Here is an 18103-nt window from a genome sequence, read left to right as displayed (position 1 = left end):
TATAATTTATAATAATGATATCAAAATCACTTTCCACTAGAATGCTGACACATGGTACAGGATGATGAGTAAACACACGACCCGATGGGTCTCATGGGCTCACCTCAAGGTCAGAAATCCCAAGAGCGCACCTCGAAAACCCTTGGTGACCAAACACGAGTAACCAAGAGTCATGACTCATGAATGAGACCAACTCCATTTAGGAAAATAAATAAGGATGTGATTCACTCTTTTCAAAATCTGCCTAAGAATCAAGAATAAAGAGATTTTCTCCTATCAAAATTAAAAACTCTCAAACTCATATAAAAACAGACTTCTAATACCAAGTAAACGATCTTGAACCATACATTCTTGATTGCTACTTGTGAGAGAGAGAGCGGGTGCTCCGAACACTCTCTATTGAAAGTAGGGAAAGTATCATGAATTGACTTGAGCGTCGAAAAAATCCCCTAAAAAAAAACTCAAGACCCTTATAGCTCTCACATTTTGCTATTGTGCAGGTCATATCAACAAATTCGAAGACACTTCCTAACGTCAATCCGACCATCGATAAGTCACCAAGATCAAGCTAGTTTTAGACGGTATCAATTATATACTATATGATAATTATACATGTAGACATATCTTTAAAATAAGCTTAATGTATATATAATATACACATTTATCATTTAATAGTACTTTTCTAATGAAAGATAGGTAAATGTTATTTGATGGGTTTTTGGAAGAAAAACGAAAGTGATGAATAATACGTCTATTATTAATTATCAAATAGCTGTTTTTACGTTGCAATTAGTCTTAGACTTATAATGTACTAAGTATATTTATTTTATTAACTAATTATTAATTATCATTATTTTTATATATCCTTTTGATAACTGGACATAAAGGATTCTCTATTACAGAAGCTGTATTACAACAAGAGAACATTAGACATACATACAGACAGCTACCATAACCTGCTCAACATGCTAATTCAGTTACTGATGACACTAATCTCAATACTATCTAAAAACGTTGTTCTCCATATATACAAGCATGGAAAGTTACTTATGAATAACTACTGATTCAGTACTCGTGGAGATGAGCGATGTTTCCGCTTCGTCGAGGACTAGACGACATATATGGTTCAGATTTGTACTTGTATGAAACAAATTCATCATTCAAAATCTTCATAGCACCGCCAGGAGGAACTGACCTAGGGTGACTACGGGGGAAGACGATGACCCTGGGGCTAGATGAGGTATCCGTGTAAGATGAGAATGTACTTCCAGCTGGGGGTTCTGTGTCGGGGCGAGATGAGGTATCCGTGTAAGATGAGATTGTACTTCCAGCCCGGGGTTCTGAGTCCGCATCTGAATCATAGAAACAGGAAGAAGTTGAGGATAATTCGTCGTTGACAGCTGAATTGCCCCCACTTACTGGCGATTGAATGGAGGAAGGATCAACGCCAATGAACAATTCAATTTCTGTAAACAATGTCAAGAAAACACTCTTAGAAGCTTTACAGATTCCATTCCATTTTCAACAGCACAAATTCATCTGCCAGTGAATAGAAATGGCGGGAAAAAAAAAACAAATAGACGTTTAACTAACAAGACCCATGTATGTGTTTACCTGCAGATCGCAAATGTTCATTAATGCCAACAATCATGCATGTTTTTGTACTTTCTACAAATACTATCATGGTGGTTGTGTTTCGAGCTTCCAACGGTAATTCAGAAAAATATGATCTGGCTGAAATAGATTTTGGCTATATGGTAAATAGATCAGAAAATCAGCATGCTTTATTTATCTGGGAGCATTCTTTGTTAGAAAGCCACCATAATTGGTACAAATCATTGCACCATAACCGGTACTACATTACACAAAACTATGTGTGTACACGAGTTCTCGTATGTATAAATGCAACTTTGACATCAATTGGTCTATTGGAGAACTAATTGGCTGTGAAAAATGAACAAAGGAATAACAGCTAAGTAAATCTACCACAAACCAGAATAAACAGATCTTACTGGTGGGAGCTTTGATCTCAGATATATCAAATCAATTCCATAATATAGACGAATTTTAGATACACTCCATGTTTTAACGTTTAAATGAGAAATGGAAGGCTGGAATGCCTAATGCAAAGGTAAGCTGCAGCTCAAGGCTAAATCCTGTCCTCATCGAAAGTAGAAGTAATTCGATAAAAGTGATGATAGGGTAAACAATCACACATGATTATCATATCAGCTGTATCTATTCATTCACAAAATCTAACCATCTAGTCTCCACCAAAGTGTTTTCTGGTCTGGTAGAGAGGCTACTGGAAAACATATACTACTTATAAAGAGAATGATAGGTAAATAAAAACATATACTCCTTATCACTAGGCCACATGCTCGCATATGGTCAATAATAACAAGTATCACGAAAATAAAATGCATGAGCTTCTAGAATATTTCGACTTTACCTTCTTCATGCTCTTCTTGGGGAATCGGGGGAAGTTCTGCCTCAAAATTTTGTTGCCGGTCAGTAGTTTTCTCATAGTGCGAACCAGAAGACAAGAACTCAGGGTTTCCTTTTCCTTGGTGGGCATTAGGGCTCTGACTTGCCATCCCTGGAAAAGAAGGAAAAACATGTGGTTAAGAGTTACCATGAACTCCATGGTTATAAAAGCACAAGCATACCATTTATTTCAGTTATGCCCCTATATTTTCATTTAATATTTGATCTATCTGGGTAAAATATGAGGCGGGCCATATGGACAAAATTTGCGGCATGCCCCAAATCATTAAATGGTAGGAAGCACTGATATACAGATTCAATCACCTAGTATGTACTTTGAGCCAAAATTTCATCTGTGTCCTTAAATCATCAACTGTTAAGCGCGAATTTTCATTTACAAGTAAATTACAACACCAAAGGCTCGAGGATTAAGGTTTACAGGAAGTGCCTTGTTTCTATCTGTCTCCTATGGGCCAAGTCACGTTTGTTATATCCACATCAAACTTCATGAGAACCAAGGGAAAAAAAAAGAAAGAAAAGCAAAAGCAAAAGCAGAAAAAAGCCTACCAAGATAACAAAAATAAATAATTCATCAATCATTGTTTATAAACTAAAATGTACATACGATCCTTGATAGCCTTGTAAGCGATCCTTGCTGCACTCATCTCAGCTTGCTTCTTAGTTTTTGCTTCCCGCCCTGTAAAAAGCTCTCCTTCAACTTCGACAGTTGAAACAAAAATTGGTACATGGGGTTCACCAGATTTCAATGTATTATAAGATGGTAGACCATAACATTCTTTTTGAGCCAATTCTTGTAACAGGTTCTTGTAACGAGATTCATCCTGACACATTTAAATAACAGATTCAAAAAAATAACCCCAATTATATATCCAAAATGAGATAGGCATGTCCAATTACAAATTCACTAAAGCATATGAAAGACGAAATCAATGGTCAGAAGTGACAGGAATACTAGCCTCTTGAATCTCGTTTTTTGATAATGGCATCAATGCAACTTTTGCAGTCACATGCTCTGCTTCCTTCATCGTGGGGAAAAGTTCGTTACTCTCATAAGTTTTTTCACCAACTCCAACCACACCTTTGAAATGGCTAGTATGAGGAGGACCCTCCTGATCACAATAATAAGTAGGAGTGACAGGAATACTAGCCTCTTGAACCTCGTTTTTTGATAATGGCATCAATGCAACTTTTGCAGCCACATGCTCTGCTTCCTTCATCGTGGGGAAAAGTTCGTGACTCTCATAAGTTTTTTCACCAAATCCGACCACACCTTTGAAATGGCTAGTATGAGGAGGACCCTCATGATAATAAGCAGGAAGGTTAACATTGCTCTTTTGAGTATAGTTTTGCAGTTGGTTTTTGTATGAATGCTGCATATCTATTACGCAGAGAAGAAAACTCGTTAGTGGAAATTGAAACAACTGGAATATGAAAGAAATAAACGACATCTTGTACATAGATATACTACCAAGGAAACTAATGGTCAGCACTATCAGAAGTTTGGAGTTGCAGTTATAAAGGGGTTCTAAGTAAGTATTATCAATTTCATTATACCTCTATTGCAGATATTGAGAGTTCATATTTTCTAAGTTTAAACAGAATCAAAAGAAGGAGCTAGGGTAGAGTGACCAAGTATGTCTTTAAGAACTCACATAACCGAGTGAACAGCCAAGCATTAAGAAATGTAAGTGCATAATGTGTAGGTATCTCAAAAATAGCAAGCTAGTTAACGCATGCCAATTTAAAACCGATAAGAAAAATATCAAAACATCATGCATGCAAGTGCATCTGGACAAGCTTCGCACCACGGCACCAGTACAACTTAGTTTATGAAATGATGAGGAGACTGCATGCCTTACTTCGGTGCGAGATTTATTATATCCGAGCTTTTCCATTTTGTTTCAGAAGAAGAGCAACCAGCATGATACATTAACATGGAGGCTATTTAGAGCAATTACAGCAATAGGTTTATTCATTTCATCAGCATGTCAAAGCAAAGATCTTCATGGAAATTGTGAGTATACAAGCTATAATCACAAAAGCTTTGAGCCATCGTCTTTTAACAAATCCATAAAAATATGGTACATTGCTAGTTCATATAAAATGAAAACATAAGTTCAATCATGAGCAGAATCGTAAATTTCTAACCATAACAAGATAAGAGCATAGGCATTAAAATTTTCATTACCACCTATGAATCTGTCATTATGTTTGACATGTATGGCATTTCCATTCAGCTGAGGAACTTGATTTGTCTTTTGTGGTTTAAGTTGTGATGTCTCAGTGAGAGGCATGTCCTTCAAATCAGCAATTGCACTCAAAGAAGCTGCATGGATTACAAATGCCCATTAGAAAAACATTTCAGTGTATGCATGTATCATGATAAGTTTGGATCTATGTGCCACAGAATCAAGGCCTTGTAACTTCCATAAAACAAAAGCATTCCAAAAGTTAAAACAGATCTTGTACAGGAAATGGTATCTCCAACAGATTTCCATTACGAGAATATAATACCTTAAGGTGAATTTGCTTCTTCGCAATCTAAGGGTCATTAGCTTCAAATCCTAGAAACATTCTCCCAGCATGTGGTAAGACTACATACATCTTGCCCTTCCTTGACCTTGCCTCCACTATAGCAACATTATGAATGGGAGTTGTTTAACCAAACCTTAATTTTAATTTCTTTGAATGGAAAATAAGATTCTAGAGGAGACACCAAGGATGTATCTCCCCACATTCTTCTCTGATTCAAAAGGTCCATAGCATTAGAATTTCCATAGAATATCATGGCAAAACTATAATAGAGAATGAATAATTCACTAAGTAAAGGTACAAAGAATTAAATTGCTCCATAAGGTGAATATATGAATCCCGCATGGCAGGGACCATGAAAAATGGCTAATGTGTTGAAACAAGCACTAACAAGTGTTTAACCCACATTCTGAATACTTGCTCTCCACCACTACACCGTATTATGCCTGACAAGCCTTACAAATTCCTGGAGTTTTTAAAATCTGTGAGCCATCACCCCAGAAACAATTCTAAAATAATTGCATGCACTGTCACCACAGTGACCACATCCACACTACCAAGGCACAACGTCCTCTTTTCCCCAACACTCGTCTTTTCATCTGTTGGTCACATCTTTATGTACCTTTTTGCATAGTCTTTCCCATGGTTTCTCCGACCAAACAATAACATTGAAACCAGAGTTGTTTAATAATAAGCACAAACAGACTTAAGCAACTTTCAAAGTCCAAACAAGTATATTGCGTGACTAATTATGACTGCTCTTGTATAACTGCAACTTCTTGATTCCCGGTGATGACAAGAAGGGAAGTGCCATAGGAAACAAAGTGCATATACAGATAAATACAATAATCTCTGCCATCAAGCCTACCTTCAGTTATTTTCATTTTGGCTGTATTGGTGAAGTCGTTACCACGAAGAGAAGAATTAGATGGAATTGGGGAAAGAGATGAAGGAATGTTGGGAGTGCAGAAGTGATCAAAAGCGATCCTGGCAGCATTGTTTTGGGCATCCTTAGAAGACTTGCATTGGTCATGAGTGGTGAAGGAGACGCCATTGACTGTGACAGTAGCTTGAAATTGAGGAAAGTGATCAGGGCCCTTCTTTTTTACCATGTAATCAGGCGGTCTCCATCGGTTCCGCTGGCAAAACTCATTTAACTTTGACTTGTATATATTGGCTTCTGCTTCTCGGTCTGTGTCTGCAAGGTGAGATATAGACACACAGGGAGAGGATAATTTTGCAAGTGAATAACCCATTAAAAATAGTTCTTTCTTTCTAATTTGTCCCTTGTTTCAAATAGCAAAATTAACATGGAGCATGTGCTTATATTTAGAAATTGGAGATCTCCAATATAACGACACCATGTAAAGAATGCAAATTTTTCTGCAATTTCATGAATATGAAATGCCATTTACAAAGAATACTACTTTCTAATTTATAAATAGGTATTTCCATCTTTTCTTAACATGATGGTATACATGCATTGTCCTTCATCCGTACTTCATTCACCTTTTTTTTTAATGTATTTTTTTTTTTGCCTTATGTTAAATGGGTATTAAGTATATTTGACAATCCACTTAAGGAAGATTATTGACAAAGAATATTATGGAAAATGCACTATAGTGAAAAATCACAAATTATACATAGGATTAATCTCTAGTCTGTAAACAAGGAATGTTGCCAAGGCATCATCAGAAAATAAAAATGAGTACTGCAAAGCTATTTTCTTTTCCCAAAATTTTCAAAATGAAACAGCCAGTGTAACAATCACCATAAGTAGGTGTTGCTAACTAGCTACCAGATATTTTTTGCCCTACTAATGAAAACATCTTCTTAAAGTACACTTTTCCAGGCACTATAGGATTCATTTTTTCTTTCTCAATTTTTACTTTCTATAAGTTTGATAATCATAAAAGATCTTTGAAAAATCCTCAGAAAAACTTTTACAAGGTTTCCAATAAAAAGCAACCAACATAAAAAATCCACAGGGAAAACACAATAACTAGAATATGAAACTCGCAAACTTGCATCTCCATCATTTCAAAACCAATGTCAAAAATATGGAACAAAAAAAACAAGAACACAAGTGTTAGGATTCTCTCTAACCTTTGCATCTGTCATTATCAATGACCAATCTGGCAGTTGCAATTCCACGAGGAATTTGATTCATCTCTTGTGACTTCTGTTGGGATGCCCCACGGGTAGGAAATTCCTTATTCAAATCATTTGTTATACTTGAAGTACCTGAAAGGATTTGAAACAACCATTGATGAAACACCGTGAACTTTTTCTGGTATACACAAGAATCATTATATTAAAGCTGGTTGGATAAAGTTGAAGAGTGCATCAGAGGGATGTTAGCTATCAGGAAACAATATGCCCAAAGAATGAGTGCAGTAGAAATGAGAATGTTGAGTCGGATATACAGCAGCACAATTGATTGAGATGAAAAAAAATTGATTGAAATGGTTTGGACATGTACAAATACAGAAGAGGAAAAAAGCATGGATGGACGTGATGAGAAAGGACATTAAATCCATCAGATTAGGATTAATCGCGAGTAGCTTTTGATACGGCTGAATGGAAAACCCGAATTCATGCTATGGATCCTAACTAATTTCTCATATGGATTACAGAGCCTGCGATAATCAATTCCATCAAAAACTTACCTTCAATTGTTTCCTATGTGACCTCATACCTGGAAGAGAAGACGGCTCGAAGGGAATTGGGGCTTTCGAGGGGTTAAATTCAGGGACAGATAAGTGATTGAAAGCACGCATTGCGGCTTCGTTTTGAGCGTCCTTGGAGGAGTTGCACTTGTCATCGGAGGTGAAGGTGAGGCCATTGACAGTGACTGTGGCCTGAAAGTGAGGAATGTGATCGAGGCCTGTCTTTTCGACAGAGTACTTTGGCAAACTCCATCGCTTCCGTTGACAAATCTCTTGCAGCCTCGTTTTGTACATACTGCCTCCTTTTTTTCGCTTCTCTCTGAGCTTCTATTTTCAAGGCATGAGGGAGAAGTAGGGGAGACCGTGAGCCAGTGAGGAAGAAGAACAAAATTCAGGCCGTGAGAGAAAAGCAGAAGAGACTCTGCGGGCCATCTCTTATGTGATTTGTCGGTTACTGTGTAAACTTCCATTAAATACTTTATCTAAAATGATAAAAAGATTGCACCAAGTGGTATCTCACTTATTAGTTATTCCAACCAATGAAAGGTAACTCGATTGACAATCTGTTTGATTAAGTATATATGTGCCTAAAGTTTGATTCCAATCATAAACATATTTTTCGATATTTAAAAAAAAGTTTTCGATTATCCTAGTTGCACATGATTTTATGTGTATCATGTGAGACATATGGAGTTCACCAATTATGTTCGATAATGTTTGAGACCCTAAAAAGTGACCCGAGTATTAGATGTGAAGTGGACCCTATATATGTTTTTAATAAATGAATATTTTAATACTACATAGATTTGGGGCCTTTGGAGGTGATATTTTAGGGTTCTCTAACATAACATTGTCCTTTATGGAATTTCGGAATCCCTTAATCCGCTCCTATTGTAAAACAATAGACTATTTACTATTTCTATTTTTTAAGATATAAAATATTTTTAAAATAATAAATACAAAGTATATAAGTTTTTTTTTTTAAAAAAAAAAAGATAATATGTTATATATTTTGCATCCAAGATTTAGAACCACCAGATTTCTATAACAATTTCCCTAATTAATTCGATTTTTTATTCAACAAAAATATAACATTAGATTTAAAATCATTAATATTTAAGCCTGCCTTAAATGCGAGCATGCAAATAGTAACGGTTTTTTTTTTGAAACTTTTCTATCGTCACATAAAGCATTAAATTGGCTTGAAAACAAAAGTCCAAGCTTGATGGCGCATCTTTGAATTAAGCCAGAAACCATTCCATGCACCATGCACAAAAATGTTAAACATCCTGTGCTTTTTTTTCCCCAGCTATCCCAAATATTGATATGAATGCACGTGATCCATGTAAAATCGTGGACTTCATATGAAGATCGTGTCTGCGTCTCAACATTTAGAATGATTGAGACTGAGATAAAAACATTGAGATCCGTAAATCACAGTGTGCACGTTGGTCATATAGAATATTGATGCCCCCTACATCAACTTTATTATTCTTTATTTGGGGAAGAAAATTAAGTTACAAATGATAATATTTCAATCAACTACGATTGAATATTGCTCAAACAGCCAAGACACATGAATTCAACAAAAAATAAAAATAAAAACTAAGAGATCATTTGTTGCTTCTTTTCAGATTGCTCATTCCAGCACCAGTTGATCCAGAGAATTTAGGGACATTGTAAAGCCGAAGAACTTCTTTCATCGGTTCACCGAGATCATGACGATTGGCGTAGGATATGGCAGCATCCTTTAGCACCTGAATTGGTTCACATTCAGCTTCTAATGCTAGTTTGAAAAAACCAAGCGAAATTGAGTGCTTTGAAGCTGATTCGGAAAGCTTAATGTGAGATAACCAGTAGGACGGTGATGACAGCAGGTTGAACTTCTTCCGGCTTGTTGATGACCTTGAAGAATCGGAAGCAGTTGCTTTACTTTTTCCTTGACTGTTAGGAGACCTTGCTCTCGTCTCAGATTTTGGTGAGGCTGTCGGCTTTGTGACAAGACTTGTAGTAGATTTAGAAGAAAGTGATTTCCTTCTAGGTGCTTCAGCAGATTTTTCATTTTTAGTTGGATCAAGCGCATCAATGCTTTTGCGTACAGCTGATGCAGAAGACAAGTTTGAGTCAACAGCGATAAATGGCTTCTTCTCCTCAGATTTGGTGGTGGATTGCGGCGGAGGAACATAATTAGGATGTTCCCCAACAGATTTCACCATGGTTATGTCTTCCCTGTGTAGCAGAAGGCAAAGGATTTTTTAAGAATATAAACTCAATCGAATGTTGATTTCATATTTTGATGATAATGATTCAGGAGATATCAGTCGTTGAATATATGCAAGCAATCCTTCAAGACTCCACGAACGTAGGGCATGTCCTAAGCAATTATGAACTACCCAACATGCTAAACTGGTTCCTGATATACAGAGAAACATAGTTCTTTTTTTACGCATCAGATCGTCTTACCATGGAAAAACCTGTATACTACTCAGAAAAGCATCTAAAAACAATTCTCCGTATACTATTTAGTAATGCTAACTCATTAGCTTCAGAAATCTACCCATTTAACATGCATACGTATGATAGAGTTCGTGCAGGAGAAGAAAGCATTGCCATGGTTTCTGTACATTGATACACTTAATTCAAAATTCAACACGAGCATGGGGAGTAACTGACCTAAGGAGATTGGCTGGGTATACTATATCACTGGTGCTGGATGAGCTGGTATTTCCAACCCCAGGCGCGATATAAGTGTCCGACTTGTAGAAGTCGAAAGAAGTGTGGATCATATAATCAGGATTTCCTGTAAACAATTTGAAGAAACTGCTCAGAAACAATTTATGAATTACAAATGTATTTTTCAACCAATGACATATAAACACACAATATCATGGATCTAATATTTTAGGTCGTGAATATGGCTAGGGAAGTGAAAACACCTATATTGAATACCTTTCGAACTCAAATAAGAAAATTAACAGATTTTTCAATCTTGAATATGTGATAAATCAGCTCCATTAATGTAAAGGACATGGACAGTATATGACTCGTGGAGAAAGCAGCTTTAAAATTGAATGGCTTGGCTAAGGAGAATTCACAAAGTGGAAGCTAACTGATTTTTTTTCTTTTCATATTTGAGTAGCCAAATTCATGCTAAAATCAGACTGTAGTTATTAGGAAAATTTCACCTTGAAATTCTTTAGCTTCCTCCACATGAGTTGCGGGAAGTTCAGGCTGCACGTGCTCTTGAAGATATGCAAGATCCACCGACGAGGGACCAGAGAACGTGTATTCAATCTCTGAAAGAAGAGAAAAGGCATAGGGTCAAGCATTAGAAGACAACAGCCGCTCCTTAATTAGGAGTGTTAACTATGATCTTCAGTCGCAAGAGGAGGAAACAAGGATTAGAACTTCGGAATTTAAATTTTATTCTCACCTTTGAATTCATGATTGGGCTTTTTAGCAGTTCCCACCCATGAAAGACCCTTTTTGCGTGAAATTAAAGCATCTGCAAGGATTAGAGAACCAGTTTCGGGTTAAAAATAAAAGGACTTTTCGTAAAGTATTTTACACATCAAACTTAAAGAAACAATGGAATTACTATTGGTCTATCAGTTCATTTTCAAAGTATAAATGAAAATCCGCGTAAAAGTTCTTGATCAACCGGTTGATATATGTAAAAATCTCATTCCTATTATATCAAATAGTAATTACAATCATATTTTCCTTAAGTATCCATGTACATCCTCAAATCTAGAAGCAATCAAAGAAAAACACATACTTTCAACGATTTCCACAATCTATGCCAGCAATCTGAAATATTATTGCCCCTTTTGATCCAATTCAAGTGTACATGCATCTCATTCCCTACAATTTCTTTCTCACAAAAACATGGTCTAATCTCTCTGTAAAAAAACCCAAAAACCATCCAATACCATTTAAAGAAAAACCACATTGCATGATCAATTATGGTAAGTATAACTATAAGTCTAATTCTCCCGCGGTTTCTCGAACCCCAACAATCCAAACAGAGGATCAAGCAATTGCAACAACAATTTGTCAACTCCACCAAACAAGCAATTCCAAGATAGTTTTCATTAAGATTGTGAATATGAAGTCATTACCTTCAGGGGGAGCAAATTCCGGAGAAGAGAAATGCTCGAACGCCATCCTGGCAGCCTCATTTTGTGCTGCCCTCTTGGTTTTAAATTGGTCATGGGAGTCGAAGGACTGACCATTCACAATAACACGAGCTTGAAACAGACGCAAATGTGGAGGACCATCCATGGTTTCGACGTATTCTGGATACTTCCATCGGTAGCGGTAGCACAACTCTTGCAATCTTGTCTTGTACATTTTTTATTTTCTGCCACTGTGAGAGAGAAAAGATAGAAAGACATGAAAGGAAATGCTAACAGTACACAATCACCTGAGCTTGAAACTTAGGCATGTGTAGAGGACTGTCCATGTTGACTGGTAATCTTGATAGTTCCATTGGTAGCGGTAAGCTCAGCTCTTGCAGTCTATGTCTTTTACATGTTTGATGTTGTGTCACAGTGAGAGGGAGAAGAAGATGGAGCGACGTCAGAGGGAAGAAATTCTAACTACTCTGGTTTTCGAATTTTGTGAAGGCACCAGTGACTAGGGGTCCTCTTAAATACTAGTCTAGTTGGTTAAAAAAAAGTAAAATTTACTGATGTGATTAATTATTAGGGTTAATGTAAGATTGGGTCTTAGGGCTAGGGATTGAGTAGGGGTAATCAAAATTACCGAGATAACTGAATCGACTGATAACCGAATTTCCCGGTCAGTTATTTTCAAAAAAAATTACATATTTCTTTAATAGAGTCGACCGATAACTGAAATAACGGTAATAACTGTTGATATCCGACCGTTAATTAAGTTAAATTCATAACGCAACCGTAATTATGTTTTTTTTAGGGTGGTCAAATTCTCTTTTGTCTACCTCGATCTAAATAATATGGACATCACTTTCGAATTCACAATCTTTTTCTGCATCAATTGGATTAAAAACGAAACTGCTTCTAGTGGTTCAATGCACCAAAAATTGAACGAAAGTATTAAAAAGGATAAAAACTCTCTAGTTTTATTAAATTATAAAAGCTACTCAAATGAAGAATTTAAAAACCTATTTCTGTTAGGTTTACAGAGCATTGATAACCCTAATTAAATCACAATTTTCTTAATAAAAAAATATTTGACTACTAAAAATTATTACCGTAAAAGATATTACTTTACTTATAATGAGGAAATAAAAAACATTAAAAATTATTACTTTGTTTTTAGCGCACATAGATCAAATCCTCTTGTTATCGATCTCAATCCAAATATGATAGACATCACCCTCGAATTCGAGATCTTCCCCCTGCATCAATTGGACTTATAAAGACCAAAATTAGGTTTCTTTTAATCAAATTGATCAAAACCGAATCCAAATATTTTAGTTTGATCTAAATTAGATTAATATTATTAATTTTGGAACAAAGTAAATTCTCTAATTGAAAATTTTCGGTTAGGTCAAAATTCTTTCCATGACCGATTTAATTAATCGAATACACACCCCATGGGATCCATGTTTAGTTCATTGCATTAACACCTAGTGACTTGCTTGTGTCCATGTTTGATTTTCCTTACTAATTATTTTTTAATAACAAAAAATTTTATTTTCTAAAATTGAAAAAATAAATCATTTCAAGATAAATATAACATATATATTCTTTCTAAGCACCATGTCACAATATTTATATATGGTACAAATAACTAGATAAGAATCAATATATTTTAAGAAAATCTTCTTTATGAAAATAAAAATGGTACAATAATATCTTCCAAATGAAGGAATATTCATATTAGTACCTTAAGTAGAATTTTTTTTTTCCAATCTTAACAAATTTAGGTGGATTTATTTTTTTTCCTAGGTGGTCATTGTGTCTATGGTAACTCAATGGTTATGGAAACCTTAATTTTCCCCAAACAGGCATGAAATTGTGACAATTTGGGAAAAAATATCATGCAAGGATTATCACCTGAAAATGAAATTCATAATATTACTACATTTGCTAAGTCATTAATTAGGATAAAGTCAAATTTAAATTCTTTATTTCATCCATAAAAGGATGACAGTGGGCCGCGGTAAAAAAAAAATACACATTATGGGGGTCTCAAATTTATTTTTTTCCTATAAATAATTTTGTATTTATATTTTGATTTATTTTATGAATCTAACAATATTTTTTTTCGAAACAAAAATCAAATTCAACATGAAAAGTGCGTGACAATTCTGGACTGTTGATATATACCAAAAGCATTCAATACATTTTTCATGTTTAATTTGATTTTTGTTTCACATCAAATATATCATTAGATTCGTAAACCGATCAAAATAAAAATCTATTTTTTAAAACAAAAAGAAATCCCCATAATTGAGCTAGCATAACCCGGACACCGTTTGTAAAATGCAATAACATATCCAGAAAGAACCAAAATTAAAATGACCATAAATGGTGTGGATATTGGGCTTGGGTTTGGGCTTGATATTCATTTGGATTTCAGCCCGCCCATGTAAGCAGCCCAAAACCAAACCTAGGCGCTCGCCATACCCAACCCCAACGAATGGCGCGGGAAAGTCATTCTTTCCAATGTAAATAAACCAAAACAAGTTAAAGATCATTCTTTTCTTTCACTCCAGACTGATAATATAGCCTCAACCTATACAAAGGAGAAGTTCCCACAACAAAAAACATACAGGACAATCCCCTACGGATACAAGAAATGACTTGCTAATTCACTTGAGTTTGAATCAAACCCTTTGTTGTTCAAGCATCCATCTTCTGTTAATTTTCAGCTTGATGTTGTCTGCAGAAGTAATCCACCGAGCAGAATCCTTATACGTAAACAATGGCAGGAGAAACTTGAGCTGCATCAGTGCTTGAAGGACCTTGACCTAACTTTCCAGTTCTTGGTTTGGAATACATGAAGAAGGAGGGAATGTAAATGTTTTCAACAGACGGAACGAGTTCCCTCTTCTTCTGGCGAATGCAAAGAAGTTTCAGAGACCTACACCTATTTCACAGTTTCACCAAAATTATAATGATGTTCATAGCTCCATGGTAATCACAGGAAGTTCGGCTGAACATCCTCTTTACGATAACCAAGATCCAATGACTGAGAAACAGAAGATGAGAACTCAATAGTCAATACTACTAGTAATCCCTGAGCTAGAGGGAAAAGTATACAATCAAGCATTAGATGACAACATGACAACAGTCCCTCCTTTGGATATTTGATCCATCTTACTCACCCTCGATGGATATTGCTCATCTCCAAGAGTATGTTGTTCACCACCCTCAGGTTGCTCCAAGGTAATCATGTAAAGTTCTGGCTGATTGAAGAAAAGCAGCATCCACTGTGAAACAGAATATGAGAACCGAAGGTCTCCTTTCCCTGGGTGGGCATATGGGTCCTGTAGTCCCCAAAAAAGAAGAATAGACATCTGGTGAGGCATCAATATGAATGCCATCCTCAGGAAACTACAATCATTCGAGAAAAAGAGGCATCGGTGAGTATATAGCAAATCATAGGTGGACATTAGTCTTTCAGTAAGTAAAAGCAGTATCGCAAAAAAAAAAAAGAAAAAAGGGTTTAATCAAATTTACCCTCCTTAGTTTGATCCACGGGAATAATGGAAGTTGTGGGGGAACATTCAGTTGAAGACCTGCAGTATGCTTTCTACAAGAAAGAGGTATGCGGGCATTGACAAGGAACTTGTAGAGCGTGCATAGCATCGCGTAAACTTGAGCTCGTTCATGAGCTCCTAACATGTTGACGGGTTTCAATATGCTTTCTACAAGGGTCTTCCTCAATGTTTTGTAACCTAAGAAACTTCAAGTTTCATTAAAGCATGACATTGATAATAAATGCCAAACAAAATTTCTCACCAGAAATCTCCACAAGAACATGAACCTTCTTTAAATCTATGAAACCGAGCTCGGTCTCTGACAATAATTTCCCGGTTGTAAATCTTGGATATGATCTTAATTACTGCATGACAATCCCCACAAATCCTCAAATTCTTGATCACTTGAATTGGCATCCCTTCATTGGTACTAGTCAAACCAAAGGCCACAGCCAACTTCTCACTGTGATAACACAAAGCACTCTCCTTCTCCTCCTCTTCTATATCATGAAGGACAAAACTAGTCTCAGCCACATAGCCATGCTCTTTAATCCTAAAACTAATCTCCTCCATTTTCCTATGGATCTCTCTCCACTTCTCATGGCTGTAGTCATTAGTGAAGAACTTGTGCATCGTACCCTCTAGTTCAATATAGCTAAAAGCAGGCAGCTTCTTTACATCCCTACTTTTCATAGCCTCTCTCACCCTCCCAACATCATTCCATCTCTCGTGTTTTGCATAAACATTTGATAGTAGAACAAAGTCACCACAACTACTAGAACCCATATCCACCAGCTTCTGTGATGCAATTTCTGCTATTTCCACATTATTGTAGGTGATAGAAGCACTAAGCAAGCTCTGCCAAAGAACCACATCAGGATACATTGGCATAGAATTTACAATGTCATAAGCCTCCTTGAGCCGCCCAGCTCTGCCTAACAAATCAACAACACTCCCGTAATGTTTAACAGCAGGAGTGACACCACAAGCTGGCATCGAATTGAATAATCTAACACCATCTTCTACTAATCCGGCATGGTTACAAGCAGATAGTACAGCAAGGTATGACACAACATCTGGGGGCACCCCAGCTTGAGCCATTTGCTTGAAAAGCTCAAGTGCTTTGTAGCCATCGCCATGCATTGCAAGCGCCATGATAATGGTGTTCCATGAGACAATACTCTTCTTGCAAGTCATGTTATCAAACACCAAACACGCTTTCTCCACTAACCCACATTTTGCATACATATCAATAACAGCATTGGAAACTTGCACATTCGTATCTAAGTTTTCATCCCTTATGAAAGAATGAATCTTTTCGCCTTCTCTCACAGCACCAAGTTGGGAGCACGCGGAAAGAGCACCAAGAACAGTTCTATCATTAGGTTTCAATCCCTCGAATCTCATTCTTTTAAATAAAGACAGAGCCTCGATGGGTTGATCCCCTTGAGCCAATCCAGCTATCAACGCATTCCATGAGGCAATATCTCGCTTAGACATTTCATCGAAGACCTTCTTTGCACTATCAAGACAGCCAGTTTTCGCATATACATCTAATAAGGTGGTACCTAATTTAGCATCAGCAATGAACCCGTATCGCACCACCTGTGAGTGCAACTGGGTGGCCTCACAGCAAGCTAAAACACGCGCACACGCCTTCAAAGTGAAGGAGCAAGTTAGTGCATCCACTCTATGGGATCCATGGGACATGGTCTTGTACCACGAGATGGCTTTGACGGGATTAGCACTCTGGGCTAACCCGCGCAAGATGGCATTCCAGTCATTGGTCCTAGGTATCCGGATTTTCCGAAAAATATGATACGCAAAGGAGAGGTCACCGGCAGGAGAGATGGCACATAAGTCGAGAAGTTTTGAGCGCGAAGGGCAGAATTGAAATCTGCCGGTGGTCATGAGATGGGCTTGGAGTTGCTTGATGCGGGGGAAAGAGTTGCATTTTTGTAGCAGAGTTTCCAGGTAGACAGGCAATTCCATAAGAAAGATTGGAAGCTGCAACAACATATGTGATTGTCACCAAAAACCAAACACAGCAATAACAGAATCAAATACCCAATAGTGTGGCATTCCAACATTCATTTGGTAACCTAGCTAACAAAATTTAAAGAAGAAAAACCCAAAATGATCCGAGAGACTGTGATTAAACCCTACACAAACAACAAGATACATACAGGAGTGATGTTTGGCGTGATTTACCCGCAATCTTTCCTCTTCAGGTATTGAACCTGTTTTGCCGCTTCCGCTTCTCTGTTACAGTCCCGTCAAGTGCTTCTGAGTTCTGACCCTGTGCCTGGGTATGGGCCGATGGGCTGGAACATCTTGGGTTATAAATGGATAGTCCATTAATGATTATGCTAGCCCCGGAGATTTATTTTTTCTTTTTCTTTTTAATTTCTTTTTAATTTTGGTTGAGAAGTCTCAATTAATTCTTCTAATATGTAGTAAAACATTTTTGGTCCATGTAGTTTTATTAGATGTAAATTTACTTCAACCCAACGTCCCCCAACCCATAAGTGGGGGTTTAGGGGTTTAAGTAGCAAAAGATAAAAGTTGAACCCGACCTCCTTTTCCAATATCATATTAGTTATTTTGACATTCAACTCAATTTAAATTTGTTGGGTTGGGGCATTCACATTTCACCTTATTTATACATATTCTAATATGAGAACTTACATTTCGATCAAAC

The 18103-nt window shown here is 36.7% G+C and overlaps 3 protein-coding genes across 8 annotated transcripts; all 3 read right to left on the bottom strand.

Moving 5' to 3' along the window:
- Nucleotides 1-836: 836 nt before the first annotated feature.
- LOC119997753 (double-stranded RNA-binding protein 1-like) lies at nt 837-8130 on the bottom strand. Of its 3 annotated transcripts, none has more exons than XM_038844938.1 (8): nt 7739-8130; nt 7147-7284; nt 5909-6238; nt 4697-4834; nt 3465-3886; nt 3113-3329; nt 2453-2599; nt 837-1466 (listed from the first exon to the last, which is right to left on the bottom strand). In XM_038844938.1, exons 1-8 carry the CDS (start codon nt 8001-8003, stop codon nt 1066-1068), a joined length of 2058 nt encoding a protein of 685 aa, XP_038700866.1. In that variant the 5' UTR covers nt 8004-8130; the 3' UTR covers nt 837-1065. The 3 variants fall into 3 exon arrangements, with proteins under 3 accessions (XP_038700866.1, XP_038700868.1, XP_038700867.1); XM_038844940.1 differs by having other exon boundaries at nt 3657-3886; XM_038844939.1 differs by having other exon boundaries at nt 4700-4834.
- A 1109-nt stretch (nt 8131-9239) lies between these two features.
- On the bottom strand, nt 9240-12062 carry LOC119996877. The gene is made up of 5 exons (XM_038843657.1): nt 11831-12062; nt 11143-11214; nt 10895-11005; nt 10383-10509; nt 9240-9938 (listed from the first exon to the last, which is right to left on the bottom strand). Exons 1-5 carry the CDS (start codon nt 12060-12062, stop codon nt 9323-9325), a joined length of 1158 nt encoding a protein of 385 aa, XP_038699585.1. The 3' UTR covers nt 9240-9322.
- Nucleotides 12063-14384: 2322 nt separating this feature from the next.
- Nucleotides 14385-17718, bottom strand: LOC119996029 (pentatricopeptide repeat-containing protein At1g34160). 4 transcript variants are annotated; one of them, XM_038842531.1, is made up of 3 exons: nt 17614-17718; nt 15383-17409; nt 14385-15256 (listed from the first exon to the last, which is right to left on the bottom strand). In XM_038842531.1, the coding sequence occupies exon 2, from the start codon at nt 17392-17394 to the stop codon at nt 15661-15663; it is 1734 nt and encodes a 577-aa protein (XP_038698459.1). In that variant the 5' UTR covers nt 17395-17409; nt 17614-17718; the 3' UTR covers nt 14385-15256; nt 15383-15660. The 4 variants fall into 4 exon arrangements, with proteins under 4 accessions (XP_038698459.1, XP_038698457.1, XP_038698456.1 ...); XM_038842529.1 differs by lacking the exon at nt 17614-17718 and having other exon boundaries at nt 14385-14891; nt 15028-15256; nt 15383-17607; XM_038842528.1 differs by lacking the exon at nt 17614-17718 and having other exon boundaries at nt 15383-17607.
- Nucleotides 17719-18103: the final 385 nt, after the last annotated feature.

The sequence above is a fragment of the Tripterygium wilfordii genome, chromosome 4, assembly GCF_013401445.1.
Source record: "Tripterygium wilfordii isolate XIE 37 chromosome 4, ASM1340144v1, whole genome shotgun sequence".
Lineage (NCBI taxonomy): Eukaryota > Viridiplantae > Streptophyta > Magnoliopsida > Celastrales > Celastraceae > Tripterygium > Tripterygium wilfordii.
Note: the sequence above shows the minus strand (reverse complement) of the source record. Positions and strands in the feature narration are given on the sequence as shown.

Excerpts from the sequence above, each read along its gene's own strand:
- LOC119997753 (XM_038844938.1), bottom strand. The coding sequence starts at position 8,003 with ATGTACAAAACGAGGCTGCAAGAGATTTGTCAACGGAAGCGATGGAGT. Across the intron at positions 7,285-7,738 it reads CGAGCCGTCTTCTCTTCCAG|GTACTTCAAGTATAACAAAT; the intron begins GTATGAGGTCAC and ends AAATCCTTTCAG. Across the intron at positions 2,600-3,112 it reads TTACAAGGCTATCAAGGATC|GGATGGCAAGTCAGAGCCCT; the intron begins GTATGTACATTT and ends CTTCTTTTCCAG.
- LOC119996877 (XM_038843657.1), bottom strand. The coding sequence starts at position 12,062 with ATGTACAAGACAAGATTGCAAGAGTTGTGCTACCGCTACCGATGGAAG. Across the intron at positions 11,215-11,830 it reads GGAATTTGCTCCCCCTGAAG|ATGCTTTAATTTCACGCAAA; the intron begins GTAATGACTTCA and ends TAATCCTTGCAG. Across the intron at positions 9,939-10,382 it reads TACCCAGCCAATCTCCTTAG|GGAAGACATAACCATGGTGA; the intron begins GTCAGTTACTCC and ends TCTGCTACACAG.
- LOC119996029 (XM_038842528.1), bottom strand. The coding sequence starts at position 17,421 with ATGTTGTTGCAGCTTCCAATCTTTCTTATGGAATTGCCTGTCTACCTG.